This window comes from Canis lupus, chromosome 13, assembly GCF_011100685.1.
Source record: "Canis lupus familiaris isolate Mischka breed German Shepherd chromosome 13, alternate assembly UU_Cfam_GSD_1.0, whole genome shotgun sequence".
In the NCBI taxonomy this organism is placed as follows: domain Eukaryota; kingdom Metazoa; phylum Chordata; class Mammalia; order Carnivora; family Canidae; genus Canis; species Canis lupus.
The window spans coordinates 62,964,069-62,982,914 of NC_049234.1; the positions used below are offsets into that span (position 1 = coordinate 62,964,069).

At 33.7% G+C, this 18,846-nt stretch overlaps 1 protein-coding gene across 7 annotated transcripts in view; it reads right to left on the reverse strand.

Moving 5' to 3' along the window:
- Positions 1-18,846, reverse strand: part of ANKRD17 (ankyrin repeat domain 17) — a 153,824-nt gene that overhangs the window by 11,578 nt on the left and 123,400 nt on the right. For all 7 annotated transcript variants that reach the window (XM_038556309.1, XM_038556308.1, XM_038556304.1 and 4 more), the window contains 7 exons: positions 18,410-18,505; positions 16,764-16,880; positions 9,611-9,782; positions 7,831-8,278; positions 7,179-7,334; positions 5,144-5,293; positions 2,203-3,839 (listed from right to left, as the gene is read on the reverse strand). In XM_038556309.1, coding sequence (XP_038412237.1) covers positions 2,203-3,839; positions 5,144-5,293; positions 7,179-7,334; positions 7,831-8,278; positions 9,611-9,782; positions 16,764-16,880; positions 18,410-18,505 — 2,776 coding nt within the window. The remainder of the gene's footprint in view (positions 1-2,202; positions 3,840-5,143; positions 5,294-7,178; positions 7,335-7,830; positions 8,279-9,610; positions 9,783-16,763; positions 16,881-18,409; positions 18,506-18,846) is intronic.

Consider the following 18,846-nt stretch of genomic DNA (forward strand, 5'->3'; position numbering starts at 1 on the left):
CTCAAGAGAAATTATGTTATTTTGAAAGTACACAAATATTTCAATTAACACCAGGTAAAGAAATATTTACTGACCATGTTCATTACATTGTATTCATATGTCATAGAAATAGGCAAAAATAACATTCAGTTCCCATTAAATTTAGAAATTTTTAGTCCCAGGATGTCATCTCTTCAGTAACACAGATCAGGTTGACAACCTTTCTGCAAAAAGCTGAATAGTATTTCAGACTATCATTACAGCATGAAAGTAGCTACAACACGACATGTAAATGAATGGGCATGGCTGTGTTCCAATAAAACTTTACTTATGAACACTGGTTTTAATTTTAATTTCCTATTTTTTATGTCACATACTATTTAAAATTTTTTTAAATCATTAAAGCATCTTACACTATTATTGAATCTCAATTTTAAAAAGTTACAAATGTAAAGACAGGCAGCAGGCCATATTTGGCCCATGGACGACAGTTTGTCTATCTCTGGCATGGCTTATCTTTAACTATTTGAAATGATCATATTAAAACACATAGCTTTAGATGCAACTTGGTATACTACTGGATTGAACACTGCAACAGAAAAAGAACATTACTGGAAAAACTGGAGAAATCTGAATAAAGTCTATAGTCTAACTTAGTTAATTATACTGTACCAATATTAATTTCCTAGTTTTAATAAATAAAGGGTTATATAAAATATTTGTATTAGGGGAAGTTGGGGTAATTATATAATTATAGACTCTTCCATAAACAGAAAAATATTTCAAAGTAAACAGTTAAAAAAAAATCACTTATCCAAACCAAGAGATCTTTACACCCTCTCTAAGTATTAGTATTGTCCAATAGAACTTGCTATAAAAGATATATCTGATATCTGTACTGTCCTTTAGACATTTATGTTTATTAAGTGCTTGAAATATGGCCTGCTTAAAAGCCGCTATAGAAAACAGTATGGCGAGTCCTCAAAAAATTAAAAATAGGACTGCTATATATGATCCAACAATTCCACTTCTCAAAATATAACCAAAGGTAACAAAAATACTAACTCAAAAGATATCTGCATTCCCATGTTCATAGTAGCATTATTACAAAAGCCAAGGACATGGAAACAACTGAAGTGTCCATTACCCAGAAGAATGAATAAAGATGTTGTGATGCACATGTACATGCATGCACATACCCACGCACAGAGGAATATTATTCAGCCGTAAAAAGCAAGGAAATCCTGCCATGTGCAACAACATGGATGGACACTGAGGGCATCATGGTAAGTGAAATAAGTCAGACAGAGAGAGACAAATATTGTATGATCTCACAGATGTGGAATCTAAAAACAAATTCATAGAAAAAGAGATCAGATTTGTGGTTATAGGAGGTGGGGAGTAGAAGGAAGGGAAATTGAAGGAGGATGATCAAAAGGTTTAAAGTTCCAGTTATAGAGTAAATAAGTATTAGAGATATAATATACAACATGATGACTATAGTTAACACTGCTGCGTGACATATATGAAAGTTTTTAAGACAGAGTAAAACCCTAAGAGCTCTCATCACAAAGAAATCTAAGTTTTTTCCTTTTTTCTTCTTGTAGCCAAATGATGATGGGTGGTAATTAAACTTATTATGGTAATCATTTTACAATATGTATAAGTCAAATCATTCATTATGCTGTACACCTTAAACCTATATAAGTGATGTCAATATTATTGCAATAAAACTAGAAAACAAATTTTTAAAAATATGGTCAGCTTGACTGAGAGAAATTTCTATTTTACCTAATTTTAATTTAAATAGCATATATGATTAGTAGCTACCTTATTAAAACTCTGTGGCTCTATATTTTTCTCATTATTTTAAAAACAAAAAGAAATGAAATCAAATTTTAAAAAGTTTTATGTTTTTTAAAACAAAACAAACTTTCCATGGCATTATCTTATTAAATTAAAACATAAGAAACTTTTATTTTGAGAGAGAAAAATATACCTGAAATTGATGGGAAATTCAAGATAAAATCCACTGTGGCTTCTAAAAAGTTTTTTTTTTTAATGCCATACTCGACACATCTAATACTCAACAGCATTTAACTTAACTGAATACAACAATCTCTATTTGGCCCAGTCATAGAATAAAAATATTAGAAAATGACCAAAAGTTTACATATCACTTATAAGTGAAGAGTTGCAGAATGTGAGAAAATACAAACTCACCTGAGGGACTTGGAGTGGGTCTCTGTAATGGTGGTCTAAAACCTGGAGCTTTGGAAGTATCAGACTGATGTAAAGGATCTGAATTTGGCAAATATGAGGACTTTCCTGATAGCATAGATTCTGGTGTTGACTGAGATGAAACAACAGATCCTCCCCAGAAGGCATGAGCAGAAGTAGGGCTGTTTTCAAACAATGTGCTAAAGGGCCCAAATGGTAAGGGGGTACTGAAATTGGGAGCAATAGGCTTATTTGCTGGATGTACTGAATTTTGACAAGCACTTTGTGTACTTAAGGTTGAAGGTAGCTGGACAGAAGAGGGAACACTGTGAGGTCTTTTAATGTGATTGACACTGAGGACTGCGACAGATGAATTTTGCACTGGAGCTGGATTCTTGTGAGGGGCAGTTGTGCCATGAGAGGGTGGTCTGATAGCAGGGGTTTCCATTTTAGGAGCAGGCTGGGAGCATCCCATTTGTGTCTGAGGCATAGGGTAAGTTACTGGGGCAGTAGAAGGCACCGCCACTGGAGCAGAACTTGTTGTTGCTAAAGGAGGAACAGTCATTCTAACTTCCGGGGGAGGAACCTGAGACTGCTGAAGAGGTGGTCTTGGCTCCTGAGAAACAGATCCCGGAGGTTGTTGCTGATTAGAATGAACTGATGAACTCCCAGAAGAACTGCTGCTGTTTGAAAGTCTACTGTTTGTTGTTTCTACTACTGGTGGACTACCTGCTTCCTGTTCAGAGGAAGATGCCCCTTTATTTGGAGATGCTGTTCCACAATCCAAAGGGCTGTTTCTAGAAACCCCTCCTGACTGGGCTGGTGGTGATGGGGAAGATGGGGATGATACTGGGTAGTGTTCTTTGGCAGTAGGCATAGGATATGTGGCATTTGTGGGTGCAGTGCTGTTGTTGCTTGCTGTGGTTGTGACTGTTGTGGTGGTGGCATTGGATGTCTTCACAACTGTGACAAAAAGCTGCCTTCTGACAGAAGGTGAACTTGGACTGCCATTTGTAGATGTACCAGGCACCGTTGAAGCTGATGAACTGGTTGTAGTTGTTGGACTTGAAGTTAAAGAACCTGCTGAATTCACCTGAGAACCACTGCTATTCTGATTGCTATGGCGAGGCACCATGTGAGGCTTAGGCGAGTTAGTAGCTCTGGCAGGGCTCAAAGGCCTGACAGGAAAAGGACCCCAAGTGGATTGAGCTGGTGGAAAAGTACCTCCAAAGTGGGTCATGGGCAACCTTGGTGGACGGATCTGCTGGAAAGTCTGAGCAGCAAGCAAAGCATGTGCAAACTGTGGAGGAGGATATGCTAATGGAAGAGAAACTGGAAAACCAGGCCTCACATTATTCACTGGGTTCTTAATGGTTTTATGAGTAGATGCAGAAGAAATTGCAGGCACAGTGAGTGCTGTGGCAGTTTGAGATGTTGATGACAGAGCTACAGTTGTCATTTTAATTCCCATTAAGGAACTGTTAGCAGCAGTGGTGGTAGGTGCTGATGACCCTATTTTGGAATTTGCTGAGGAGCTTTTCAAACGATTCTTTGGAATAAGTTCATCAATTTCTTTGTCTGGATCCTTGATCAGAGCATTGATTAACTGAGTTGCTTGTCTTGTTGATTCAGTGCCACCCCTATAAGTTGACCAAAAAAACAAATTAGGCCAAATTTCCTCTACTTTTTAACAGGTTAAGCCTAAATTAATTTGTGTATGTGTACACATACATACAGAGAATAATAAATGTTAAGCAGTAATTGTCTGACTACTCTTGAAATATTCTGCAAAGCAATAAACTCTCCTGACATGCCACTATATTTTTCAATGGGACAGTAAATGACTTTTTAAAAATGCATTTTACTTTTGTTTCCTTAGACTAAGAAGTCATTTTCCTACTATAAAATACATTACAGTTAGAGAAACCACTGTACTTAAAAGCCTGTGTAATCCATAATGGCACTGTAAAGTTAAATAGTTGATCAATGTTAAAAGCAAATATATGTAGACAAAGAAAAACAACAACAAAAGAATAAGAAAACAGTATTTTACTTTAAATCCTGGTACCTAAAATGGCCCCATCTATGACTGATTTCTATACTATAATGATTCCTATAATTCCTCTGGAAAGATGTCTCAAAGTGAGAGAGGAATCTTAATGATGCTAACAATGGCCATAAGGTCAAACCCTAGTGTTAGATCTTCAGGAAAATATTTGATTGTAAGGAAAGCCTTATGGAAACACTAAAGGGAAATTATTCATAAAGGGTATCTGCTTCCCTCTTCTCTAGATAAGGCAGGTTGTGACTACCCACCTATCCCAGGAAAGGGAAAAACAAGATAGGAGAGGAAGGTAAGTACAAAATAGAGATGGCTGTCTCCTTCTAGGAAGGTTCTAGAACTATCAGACCTGCAATGGGTCATCTGCATCTCACAACCAAACTTAATGACTTGTTAGAATATCGTATCTTTATTTTAAGGGTATTCAGATACAGACATAATCAATAGAAGATAAATATCCACTTTAGATTTATATCTATGACTGAATTCATATTCTAAGGATACAATCCCAGAATAATAAATCTCAAAAGCTATTATTATAAGAGGAAAAAGGGAAACCTATTGCTTAAAATGGGTAAGAAACCTATTCATTCTTACAAAGTCTCAGAATAAAATTTTAAGAATGCCATATGAACAGTTTATGTAAGGAAAAGATTATCTAAACCTCCGTCACACACACACAAAAGAAAAATTCCTTTAAAGCGCTTTGAAATATTTCATAAGGGCACATGAATTACGAGAAAAAATTGTAAAGGTTATCTTCTCTAATACTAATCAAATTCCCATTTTAAAAAGTAGGCTATTAAACTCAAATGCTTGTATTTCATTAAGACATAGTATAATAAAACACAAAGAGAGAAAACATAAGAGACAAATTTTTGCCTTATAGTTATTATCCGGTCTCCTGTCTTGTCTTTCTGCTTATCAATATCTATGTGTGCACCAGTGAACTCTCGAATAGCGTTAATATTACAGCCTCCTCTTCCAATCACTCTGGATATCACAGTTGACGGAACAGATACTTTCTTTGACCTGTTTAAAAGTTGCAAAGATAAATTGAGATTTATCATTAGTATCAGTGGTTATAATTAAAATATAAGGAGAGAGGCTTACTAAAATATACTTCTTCGAATACAGAATAGATTATTGTTGAGTCAGCCTCCTCTATCTTTTCTTACTCTAAGTGATAAAAGGCATCTAAGAGTGACAGGAGAGAGACAGAGTGAAAGTGCGTGAGCAAGTGCTTTACGATAGCTTCCCATTACCAAAGACGGTTTGTTTTTTGACATTCATCTTTCATTAGTATCTATAAAGCACATACTATGTAGACATGCATTGTGTTAATATAAATACTAATGGCAAATAAGATAAACGTAGGTTCCTGCCCACATGTATTAACTATGTAGACACCAAGTAGGAAAACCACAACACCACACCACAAATGCTCTAATAGGGTATCATAAAGACACACTGGTTGGGGCACCTAATCCAGCCTGAAGAAAAAAGAAAGGCTTCTTGTGGGCACTTCTGGGTGTTTGACTCAGATTCTTTTTATTCTCTAATATATAACTGACAGGATGATATTAAAAATGCATTGTTTCCTTGCTTTCTTTTAGAGGTATTAAAATGATTATCCACAAACGTGGAAACTTGCTAAAGGATGTTTAATCATGTGAGGAAAAAGATGACCCTGATGGAATTTCAAAAAAAGCAAAACCTGTCTAACACTTGCAAAATGCTTTACAATTCTAAATATTCACAATTCGGAAAAGTTACATATATATTTCTGACCAGCCTTAATTAAAGAATGCCTCTAATAGAAATATAGTATAAATATCAATAAATTTAGAGAATGAGCCAACCATGCTTTATTGGCCAAGTAAATTATTTATTCAGAATGGGAGATTAAATATTAAATTAAAATGCTGTATATTTTAAAAGGTAAGGTATGACCCCTGCCCTTTTATGTACATAACTAAGTTACTTGATAATTCCTTTCTCTCCAAAGGGCAAAATAATCAGTCAGTGATCATTATCTTCAAATTAGTTATGAATTTCTTAGTACACCACAATATAAAATACATGCAGAATAACTGAATTATCTTACTTTTGTATAGATAATACTCTAATGTTATGATCAATTTCAGTTAGTTCAACAGAGTGTATATACATGAATGAGTGTATGTATATGTGAATGAATATGAGAGAGAGACAAATGAAGATAGAGATCGTGGTAGGGGGAGACTTTGGTTAAAAATACAAAAAAATGTACAGTGCATTTTAGGATTAATAGAAGTCATAAGTTTGGTTTATTATAGCTCTTATTTCAAATAATCTAGAGCTTAATTTTTTTATTGAAATTTCCACAAAGTTCTTTAAAACAGGTTATCAAATACTGAAAATAGATCTTCTGTGGTATCTTACCACCTCTTAGTTTCTGAGATATTGTTTTACTTTTGATATATATAATTCAAAAAAATCTCAAGCAAAATATAATCAAATATTTCAGTCCTAAAATCCGTAAAATAAAGGCATCCTGTGGCTTAAAGACAAGAATAGTTTAAAACCAATACTTATTCATTCTTCAGATATTTACAAGTATGTAAAAGATACCACATACTGGGCTGTGATATTACAAAGTTGATTAAGACACAATCTATTATTAACTTAAAGAACTTAAATTAGTTCTCTACCAAACAGCAATACCTGGGGGTCAAGCAGGTATGACAATCATCCATGTAATTTTTTTTGTAAAGTCTAGGTACTTTTTATGTAAAATCTCCTAATTTTAAAAGTATTGAAGTTTGTTTTGGACCATCAGTTTGTTTGCAATCTTTGGCATAGTTAGAGGAATCTAACAGTAAGGTAAACAATACTTCACATAAAAAGAAAAACAATTAAAGAATTGAACACTCACCTTCTTACAACTTCCTTCCATCCTTCTTCCCTCTTTTGTCCACGCTTAGGACTTGCTACTGTTAACTTCCCATTTGGAGAGGAAAGGGGAGATGGGCCAGATTTTGTGCAAGTAGACAGAGAATTACTGGTTACTTCATTGACCGTTTCTGACAATCTTTAACAGAGGGAAGAAAATACATTAGATATAGAACAAATGAAGAATTTTAAATGACAGAGGCAATTTGTTACATAATTTTATTCTTTTATTTATTGTTGGAATAAATATGGTAAACAAATGAGGAACTTATTTTTCACTTTTCAATATTATTATACCATGAAGAGCCAATTTTTAAGAAAATACTATTGAGAGGTCAAAATCAGTAGAGTTGAATTATAACAATAATCCTGAGAAACCATAATCAATACTTTTTGTAGGCTAAAATTTAACAACCAAAATAAAGAAGTTACGTAGTAAAAATAATTTTATCTTTCATTAACACAAACTTCAGCTATTTTGCTTATTCTTCAACTAAAATGAAATGGTGACTTCTTTGGCACCAAGACAAACCCTTATTTTGCCAATTGCTTATTTGCTTGCCTTACTAAAAGGTTCATCAGCAAGGTATTTCATCTTGATACTATAAATAATAAAAATGAAAATTGGAACTAACTTTATTGAAGCCTTGCCAGAAACAGATTTTCTCTCCTCCTTTGGAAATGTCACCAGAACTGATGGCTGTTTCTTGCTGGTCATAGTGGTGGTTACCACTGCAGGTGAATGATTGTCACTCTTTCGGCTGCTGTTGCTGTTACTACTTTCATCACTGCAGCTGGAAATCCTCATGTTATCACTGTCCCCACTCTCGCTGGTACTGCTGCTCTTGGACTCGCCGTTTACCTTCTCTGGCTGACTATATGAGATTGGTAGTGGATCATCAAATATAATCTGAACATTTTCTGGAGTAATTTTATTTTTCCTGTTTTTCCTCTTTGAACTGGTTGTAGTTATGGTGTTATTTCTTTTACCATGGGAACCTGCCAAAGTTGTCCAGGTTGCAGATATACCTATGGTAGTAGTAGTTGTGGCACTTGGAGGCTCTGTCAAGACTTCAGGCTCATCTGTAAAAGTAGCAATGCCAGCAATACCAAATTAGTAAGTTTTAAGCATTTTTAGAATATATTTAGCTTTAAGCACTTGAAGAACAATAGTCAGGAGTTACTTTGCAACTACTGGATAACTATGTAAAGTCATCAATCATTCCAGCATTCATTAGAAATGAGATGGATATGGCATCTATTCTCCTCTCTGTGCCTAAATCCTAAACAATAGTAGGCAGTTATAAAAAATATTTTGGGGACAATTTGGGAAATATGAACTGCATATTACATATTATGTAATTATTACATTTCATGGGTCTAATAATGTTATTATGGTTACATAAATAACGTTTTTCTGAGAAATACATAGTTAAGTATTTAGTGGTGATTCTGCATGGGGTGTCCAACTTACATGTAATATGTTCAAAAAGAAGAAAAAAGATGAACTAATGTGCCAAAATGTTACAAGAATCTAGGTGACAGAAAGGTATTCACCATACTAATCCATAAGGTTTTTTTGTAGTTTGGAGATTTTTCAAAATAAAAGGCTGAAGGAGTGGGGAATCACACACACACACACACGGTGGTTTAATGGCAATGGTTTCTCCTCATAAAATTTTCATATGAAATAATCCTTTAGTTAGAACCTAGTTAAAATAATTTCTTCATTTTAAGAAAAAAAATATAAATGTGGTTACGATAATAAATAATATTATGGAATTGCTCAATTTCTAAGGTATTACAAATGGTATTGTGATTATGCAAGCAAATGTCATTCCTAGGATATATGTTGGAAGTTTTGTAGGTGCAATGTCAGGATATCTACAACTTACTTTCAGACAGCTTAAAGGAAAATATGCATATATATTGAGAGAGAAAATACAAAGCAAATACGGTAAAATGTTTATTTTAAAAATCTAGATGGAGGGTATTCAGGTGTTCATTTTATTATTCTTTCAACTTGTCTGTAGCTTTGAAATTATTTTTTTTTAAAGATTTTTTTATTTTTTATTTATTCATGATAGAGAGAGAGAGAGAGGCAGAGACACAGGCAGAGGGAGAAGCAGGCTCCGTGCAGGAGCCCAACACGGAACTCGATCCCGGGACTCCAGGATCGCGCCCTGGGCCAAAGGCAGGCGCCAAACCACCGAGCCACCCAGGGATCCCCATGTAGCTTTGAAATTCTTCAAAATAAAAAGCGAGGGAGAAGTCAATAAATAAAAATAGCATATAAATATTATAAGGGCTTAATGACTTAGAAATCTACTTTTACCTTAACTTTTTGATATTTAAGGAAATATATTTCTGAATATATTACATGAATCAAATTAGATGGTAACTTAGAGAAAATACCTTCAACTTTATGCTTTTCTTTTTCTTGAGCAGCTTGGAGTTCAAAGTTCTCTTTATTTTTGGCTTCAATTTCTTCTAGTTTTCTTCTTTGTTCTTCCTTTTTCTTTCGTCTCTTCTCCTTTCTTTTTTCTCTTTTGGCAGCCAAAGCCAGCCTTCGGCTTTCTTCTCTTAACTGTTAAAGGATCAAATAAAACAGATTTACCTTGTAAAAAAAAAAAAAGTTTTCACATAATGGTCATTTTATCATAAGGGAACTAAAATACTACAAAATCCAAAATCATCTAGTTCAATTTATTGTTTGATCAAGATCACAATCAAGTCGCTGTAAAGAGAAAATAATATTTTTACATGTTGAGATCAAATTAATGATAAAAACCAATCCAACTTTAAAATGGGTGAATGATACATAGCTTTGTAATCACTTAAGAAGAAATATAAATAAAGAAGAAATATAAGTAAAGATAAGTTACCATGTTTTGTTCATTAATTTTGCAAAACTAAGAAAGATATATCAACAAAAGTTTGGGAAAATTAGTTTCTTCCTAGACCACTGTGGGCATAAATATTTACATTTTAGGAAAGGTAATTCGAAAACTTCCTATGAAAATTTTAAGCTGCTTATCCTAACAATTTATTCTATAAAATGGCTGTAATAAAAATTTCCACTGTAAAACTGATTATAATGGCAATAAATGGGAACAAGGTAAATCCAGCAATGCCAAGGGTACGGGGAAAAAGCTAACAGAAGTATACACTCACAAAATACTAGACAGCTATTACAAGTGTTACATACTTGGTATTCTGCTCCCAAATTATACTGGCTAGAAGAAAAGAATATACATTGCAGACCAATGATCCCACTTATTGGGAAGGGAACCCTTTTTATGGCTTTATTTGTAGAAATTGAGAAAAAAACTGAAGAGGATACAAATCAAAGCTATTGAGTACTCTCGAATGGGACTGGAAGACAGGTAGCAGGAAGATAGTGGCTTTCAATTTAATATAACTGTCCATTGTTTCTATTTGTGAAAATGGTTCCTTTAATAGTTAAAAAATTAAGAATAACTTTAAAAGTATAACATCTCTTAATAAGTGATGTTCACATTAAATTTTCTTCTTTGATTCATAAACTGATAAAAATTATCTTCAAACTCTTTGTTTTCCAGTTTTTTAAAAGACGTTTTCAATCCATGTACCCCCTTCCCATAATCTAGTGTTCTGTGTATTACCTGTGTATTTCAAATACATGCATTAAAACGATGACACTTAGTTTATGGAAAACGTCACAATATCCTAACCAATGAAACCAGAGCTCAAATATAAGGTCAAAAGACAAATTAGACTTCATTTCATCTTTTAAGTTTTCTGCTTTTGCTAGACATTCTTGCCTTTTCAAATTACCCCTGTCAGGTACCTAAAAGGTTTTGTACACCTGGAAAGTTTTTACACCCTGGGGCAGTGTACCATAATTATATTCTCTTGGGTGAAGGATAAATCTTTTGTTCCTGAAAAGGGAAATAATTAAGGAGAATCTGTAGAACACTGGTGCTTTCTCAGGCAGAGGGATTTCTGCAAAGAATACAACAGGAAGTTAAAGATCTAAAAATTGTCTGCAAGGTCACCCTAGAGAGTTTTGCTAGTCCTCCAGAAGTATACAAATTCCAGTCTGAAGACCAGTAAAAGAGAAGCTTTTCACCTTGCAGAAGGACTGAGAAGAAAACACTGGTGAACTTCACTCTCCAGTACATTACATAGGAAGAGGAATAATACCTGACCCAAGAGTCTGAAAGAAAGAAGTGTAAGTGACTCTGCTCATTGGAACCTTGCCTAAATGGAGCTACCTGCCTGTCCCCAGGAAACGTGCTTTCTCCCTCTGAACTCCAGTGAGGCTGTCCTGTCTAGCTCTGACTTTGACAGAATGAATAGGTTAAGTGGAAAGGAAAGATAAGAAGTCGAAGTGGGGTGAGGGGTATGCCAGAAAAACATTTTCCAAGCAACTGTGGCGAAATAAAACACATTTTATCCATATAATGTCTGTATAGACAGAAAAGCCTTAAGAAAGGTTTATGGTGGATCAAAATAACAAGTGAAATTTAAGACTTTTGGTTAAGCCAGGATGGATTTTTGGATTTGCTGGATTTCTTAAATTTGTCTGGTGATAGGTGGTCATTTTGATTGGTATCAAGCAGGAAAAGAACTATTTTAGGAATAGACAAATTTAAATCAGAAAACAAATCCATTTGGCCTAGATGTGATTGAAGGGCTAAGATAGGTCTTAGTCTCTGGGGGCTGGGTCTTAGGTAGGCAAGTGCCCCCCATGCCTTACAGAGTTCAGTCAGTGGAGGCTGGTCCTTTGATAATATTAATTCTGGATTATCAGACTCAGTAGAATTCAGCTCTAAAGGAGGAGATGGAGGAACCAAAAGGATTTTTAAGACTGGAAAATAAACTTAGGTGATGAATGACCCAAGAGAAGGGGGAAAATGATATATACAACAAAGTAAAAAGAACACTCAGACTGTTTTTGAGTAAGGGAAACCAGATCTAGTTCACTAGATGGACTGGTTACAAAATGTTTATTTAGTAACTGAGAGTAATATGAATAGAAATTGGGGGTGGGGTGGGGAAATGGAGTGGGGAAAGCCTGATAGTTCTGAAGGAGAGGATGGATTGGAAGTCAGAGGATAAAAGAGGAAGTAATAGTGGTCCAGATGAATGGGAGAATGAATTAAACCAGGGAAATACAGTATAATTACTGGGCAGCATTAAAGAATTTATTGTCACCAACAAAGTAAAATTCATCATCAGGGCTGAATGTTTTTTGGATTTTTTTCCTACACATTTAGTAACTAGGGTACAGGTCAGAGTAAGAAGACAGAAAAGAGTAAGGAACAGTGAAGGATGGTAGGATAAATGAATCCTAGAATATACTGGTAGAAAGTGTTGTCAAGATTGTTGGAGGGAGAATTCTAGAGGAAGTAAAGCCAAAAAGATGATCAGAGAATGAAATGTATAAAATTAAGATTGTAGTATTGGCATATTAAAAGCTCAGGCGATGGTTAAAAAAACAACTGAAAATGTCTAATAGGAATACTTTAAAAATACATCCTATATAGCCCCTTAAGAGGTAATGCAACTTTACAAAGAAAAAGGTAGGGGAAGAAACAACAAGAAGTGGAGGGGTGAAACAAATATATCAAAAAGGCAGACCAACAATATCTACTAAGGATACCAACAGTCATGAGTATAATAACTTCATTGTTAATGTCCTAAGAGAAAAAGCAATTAACTGCAAAAGAATTCCACGGTCCAACCAGATGAAATGCTCCAAAGCGGGGACTCTTCCACATAATAAACACCTAATAAAAAAATGTTTGCTGAACAAGGATAAGGGAAGCTGATAAATAAAATGGGCAGTATTTTCAGCAGCAGTTTATATTAACCTATTAGCCCAAAATTTCAAATTAGAAAGGCTGACCAAATAAGCACTTTTATATAAGCAATAAATTATGTACATAAGAACCTTCAACTTAGACCATTCAACAAAACCAACTCCAATGATGTTCCTACATCAGAAATGGTGGGGCCAGAATACACTGTTTCAAAGGACAAAAAAAAACCAAAAAACCAAAAACAAAAAAAGTGTACTTTCCCATATATAAGTCATAGGTAAAAAAGTGAACCAAACTCTATCAGATCCTAATCTGATAATTTTTCAAATAAAAATACCGAGCCAGAGTTCAGAAGAACCTCCTCTGTAATCTAGAATTTAATATTATGGAAAACTATGCAATGACATTTGAAGGAAGTTCCTTTTGACTTGCTTTATTTATTTATTTTTTAAAAGATTTTATTTATTCATTCATGAGTGAGAGAGAGAGAGAGAGAGAGAGAGAGGCACAGACACAAGCAGAGGGAGAAGCAGGCTCCATGCAGGGAGCCCAATGTAGGACTCGATCTGGGGACTTCAGGATCATGCCCTGGGCCGAAGGCAGGTGCTAAACCACTGAGCCACCCAGGGATCCCCCCCTTTTGACTTGCTTTAAATCTGAGGTTCTTGAAGCATGAACATTGAGGTTAAGAAATATTGCAAAAAATTCAAAAAAATGATACTTGTGTTGCTGACAACAGCAGGAAAATATTCTGGAATAATCAAATTTAAAATATATTGAGCCAAGTGAAGAAACTTACTCTACTAAAATAAAAGCACCAAATATAAGGAAATATGTATAAGGATTTTTTTTGTAACATTATTTGTAGTGGCAAAAAAACTAGAAACAAACTTACTATGGAGTATATTCTGCACTTATTTAAATCACTATCAACTGACAATATCCATCAATTGCTGAGAGAAGGAAAAGTAAGTTATTAGAATAATGTGTTCACATGACTCTTTTTTTAAAAAAAAAGTATACTACCTCCCTTTTTGTGAATAATCATTTGTGGCACCACTTTGTGGTATATGCATTGTAGTAGTAGAATCGAACAAGATAATTAAATTAAATACAGGTTTTAGAATGTTATACAGTGAAAATAAAGAAAGGAAGAGGAATAGCAAGAGTGCTTGTAGAAGGGAGACTAAATAAAGTAAGAGGCAACTGAAGGGACATTCAAGGCAGATGGCACCCAAGAGCAAAAAGAGGACTGTCAGTATGGATGGAGCACAGTGACCAAAGAAAGTAATTAAAAAAAATAGATATATATGTATAAAATATATATACATAATATATATTTATATATATTTTTATAAAAATATTTTATACATATATTATGTGTATATATGTATATAAATATATATTTACATACATATATACATATACATTATATATTTATACACATATAAATATATATTTAAATATATATATAAAAGAGCAGAGAGGTGAAAGAAGTATTGTGGGTGGGCAGATCATGTACATTCTTAAAAGGCTTTATAGGTAATTGCAGAGGTGCACACTTCAGTTACCATACCAGGTTTTTAACTTTAGTTAAATGTTACAATGGTGACATATGTTTTTCTTTAGTTATCTTTCATAGTTTAAACGAACACATCGTTTATAATAAAGAAAAAAACTGAAGGTGATTGAGAATAGATATTTTTAAAAAGATGTCACCTGTAAGTTGCTTCCTGACTTTATAATCTAAAAAGATGCAATAAATTCCTAGATGTGTTTAAAGTAATGTGTAAATATCAAAGGCATGAAAAAATTAAAGATTTTGTTTAAAAACCAGTATCTATGACTCTGCTATAGAAAGGATGCTTTCTAGATTTATAAAAATGCAAAAAGGAACAATATCATGAAATAACTTGCTTAGAGATAGGACAGTTCTAAGATAGAAAAATAGGAGAGTAATGCCAAAACAGGGTATTATAATACTTTGGGAAGAACTAAATGGTAGATGATATTCAATTAAGAGTGGGAACCTGGGAATCTGGAATGAAAAAAAAAAAAAAAAAAGGTTCAAATCCTACACTAGCTTAAGCAAGTTACTTAACTTCCCACTGATTTAGTTTCTCGATCTGTAAAAGGAAGGTAGTAATATTTTTTAGTGAGAAGACTAAAACAATACATATTTTATCATACAACTTGGCCCCATAATATTGCGTGGTATGTAGCAGGCATTAAATAAATATTAGATAAGACTGAATATGAAAATAGGCCAAGTAATAGTTATATAAGAATTATAAATATCTACCTCTCCGTGTGCTCATAATCTTTTAAAATTTCCTTTTTTTCTTTTAAAATTTCAAAAGTCAAAAAAACTAGTTTGATTAGAATTTAAACCAGATTTTAAAATTTATTTTTAATTAATTAATTTTTTAAAGACTTTATTTATTTATTCATGAGAGACACACAGAGAAAGGCAGAGACACAGGGAGGAGAAGCAGGCTCCATGCAGGAAGCCCAATGAGGGACTCGATCCCAGAACTCTAGGATCATGCCCTGAGCCGAAGGCAGATGCTCAACCATTGAGCCACCCAGGTGTTCCTAAGCCAGATTTTTTTAAAATGAAGAATCTTCAATATTAAATATATTTTCTGAAATATAACAGTGTATTTTCACATTTAAATTAGAAAAAAATCTTTAGAATAATTCATATTTTATGTAAGTTGAAATGTATAGTTTAACAAAGTCAGCAAGTACAAAAAGAATGTAGCTGATTTAAAACAAAAAGGTTAAAATTATCACCATATATCCTTAATATTATTTATTTTCTTAAAGATTTATTTATTTATTTATTTATTCATTCATTCATAATAGAGAGAGAGAGAGAGAGAGACAGGCAGAGGGAGAAGCAGGCTCCACACAGGGAGCCCAACGTGGGACTCGATCCCGGGTCTGCAGGATCCCGTCCTGGGCTGAAGGTGGCACTAAACCGCTGAGCCACCTGGGCTGCCCTCCTTTATAAATTTAAACAGCACTTGTTAAATTTTAGAGCAGTTAGAAAAATTTTATAGCATTTTTAACCTTTTTATAAAAGATGAAATACAGCAGAATACGTATGCTAACTCTTTTCCTGCTGTGATTACTATCTGTATTACATTCTAGAGTACAAAGTTATTGAAAGGAAAGGAGAGAAAGGAGGAGCTATGGAACTGTCAAAACCAAATGTTGGTTGGAGTATTTTACTCCCTGTGGGAATACATGGTTATGATGTTGTTCTGCCTGAAAGAGAAAAGTACAAGAGAAATCATCCATTAAAAAAAAATGTATTCGTTAAACATTCTACCAAGTGGTTGTAACTTACTGGTTGGTTATGTCATAGTTATTCATTTGGTACTTCTGATAAATTTGTTGGCAACAAATTACAGAGGGTCTAAGATCAATGAAAGATCAGTTTGGTTGAGGATTAAGAGATCATTAGTTGAGATAAGACTAAACTTGATTAAACTTGATTATTGAGGCTAGGTTTTCTGACTTCCAGATCAATGCAATTCCTATAATAAAATTTCATTAATTTGATTACAAAGAAAATTCTTTTAATGTTATTTAAAAGTCATAATTCTACCTGCAACAAACTTGGAGGAAAAAACACCTGTATAAGGTAAGGCAAAAACAAAATGCAACAAAACCAGAAAACAACAGATTATAAATTAGGGCTTGGAAGGCAAAGGAGAAAGTAGGTATTTTTCATATGTAAAGGTTTTCATTACCTTTTCCAAGTCTAACTCTTCTAGTAAAATGCTGGCATTTTTGTTTGCTTCAGCAGCCTGTCTATCTTTGGCTTGTACTATTGATTCCATACAAAGATGACACTTCTTCAGCATCTCCTAAAATAAAAAATTAAGATGTTTGCAGCCTCAAAAAACAATTCACATTTAGAGAGATTCCTGAAAACACGAAGATAATTAAGGTACTTGAATGAACATAAAGAAATAAAAATCAGTGCTAATGCAAAAAAGGGTACAAATCATAATCTAAATGGTGTATATAAATAAATAAACCTTTAAAAAATAATCTCTACACCCAACAGGGGCTCGAACTCATGAGCCAGAGAACAAGAGTCACATACATGCTCTACCAACTGAGCCAGCCAGGCACCCCAGTATATGTTTTTTAAAATACACAAGCAAAGACCCTCTACTGTCCTTCAAAATAATATCCATTTGACTGGTACTTTGGAAACCAGAATTATTTACTCCAACATTTCAATGGAAGAAATCATACAGCAAACAAAGCTGCTATAATTTATGCCAGCTGGTTAATAGGCTATAGGAAAAGGTCAATGTCAACAAAGAAAATGGGTTTAAAAAATTTTAAGTACTTAATGGACAGGAACTGTTCTCAAGGTTTAAGCTTTGTTGCTACAACTTCATGTGCAAGAATCATGCTTAAGGAAACTGTAGACATGGGTACTTACATACTTTTCTCAGTGATTTCATTCTTAGAACACACTACTTTACCAGGGAAGGGCTATTTCCTACTGAAACTAAAGCCTTACTTTTAATCTCCCCATCTCTCCAAAAAACCAGGAATGATAATTACCATAGAGGAATGTAGAGTCAGGCAAGACAGTGAATTAGCTATTTTAAATAAAACCCATGAAAAAAGAGTGCTCACTATTATGTAGTAATTGCTGAAAAAATGTAGTAGAAAGACATTTTTAAATTTATTGACCTCTTTTGCATTTTTCAGAGGCGTGTCTTAGGATTTTATTCAAACTTAAGTATAAACCCCAAGTCAAAACATCACCAGGGAAATATCCCAATTAGATCTCTAATAGGATTTATTTAACGTTCCCTACTTTTCCTGCAAAAATTCTGGCCAATTCATTCTTAAGCTGACAATTACTCCAACTTTCATATTAAACTAAAGACATTTAAATTTTCTTGCCATGACTGTAAAAAGTGCTATGCTCAGTTTTGTTTAGGTATTAAAAAAAAAATCCACTGAGAGTATTCCTCTCAGAAAAGGTATCAGTTCAGGTAAACATATATATATAGGTTATAACATTAATGAATAACAACAATATTTGCTTTAGATTATTTAGCGGTTACATAAAAATTTAATTAGTTCAAGTACTATTTAAAAAAATAAAATTCTATTACAGAGAATGTTTTATTGCTTCTTAGGTAAGAAAATAATCTGAAGCATCTTTGAAATAGAACACTTCATTATCATATACTCAGATAAATGAAAATTTCTATATATAACACATTATTGCTTAGACTAAGGCTTTTTCCTTAGTGCAAGACACACATGCAGGCATGTGTGCACGTGTATATGTATACGTGTATGTGGGTACATCCAAATGAGATCCCTAGCTCATATAGTGGGATGAATTTAATCCATATATTACCTTATCAGTGATGGTTGCTATGTATCTCATACATTCAGAATCTGATGGAAACTGATTGACTTCTTTGACTAAGTAGCGCACCACCTTCACATGACCCTAAAAAATAGATACCAATGTCAGATTGAAAACAGATTCTAATAGGATTCAGTAAATCTATAGTCTGTCTTATCTAAGATTACTTTGATATCAGTGCCACAAAATAAAGTCTTAATTAGATACTATTTGCACTGTAAATGAAAAGGAGACAGACTTTGGTTCTGGTAAGTTAAATCTACACTGTTCACTTTCATTCCACCCTCCAAAAACAGTACAGAATAACCTGACCTAAAATTCTAAATAACAATGAATACAAAAATAAGCCAGAAATCAGTATGAAGAAATGAGGAATATGTCTAAAAGAAAACAAAAACAAAAACAAAAAAAAACCACCAAAACCT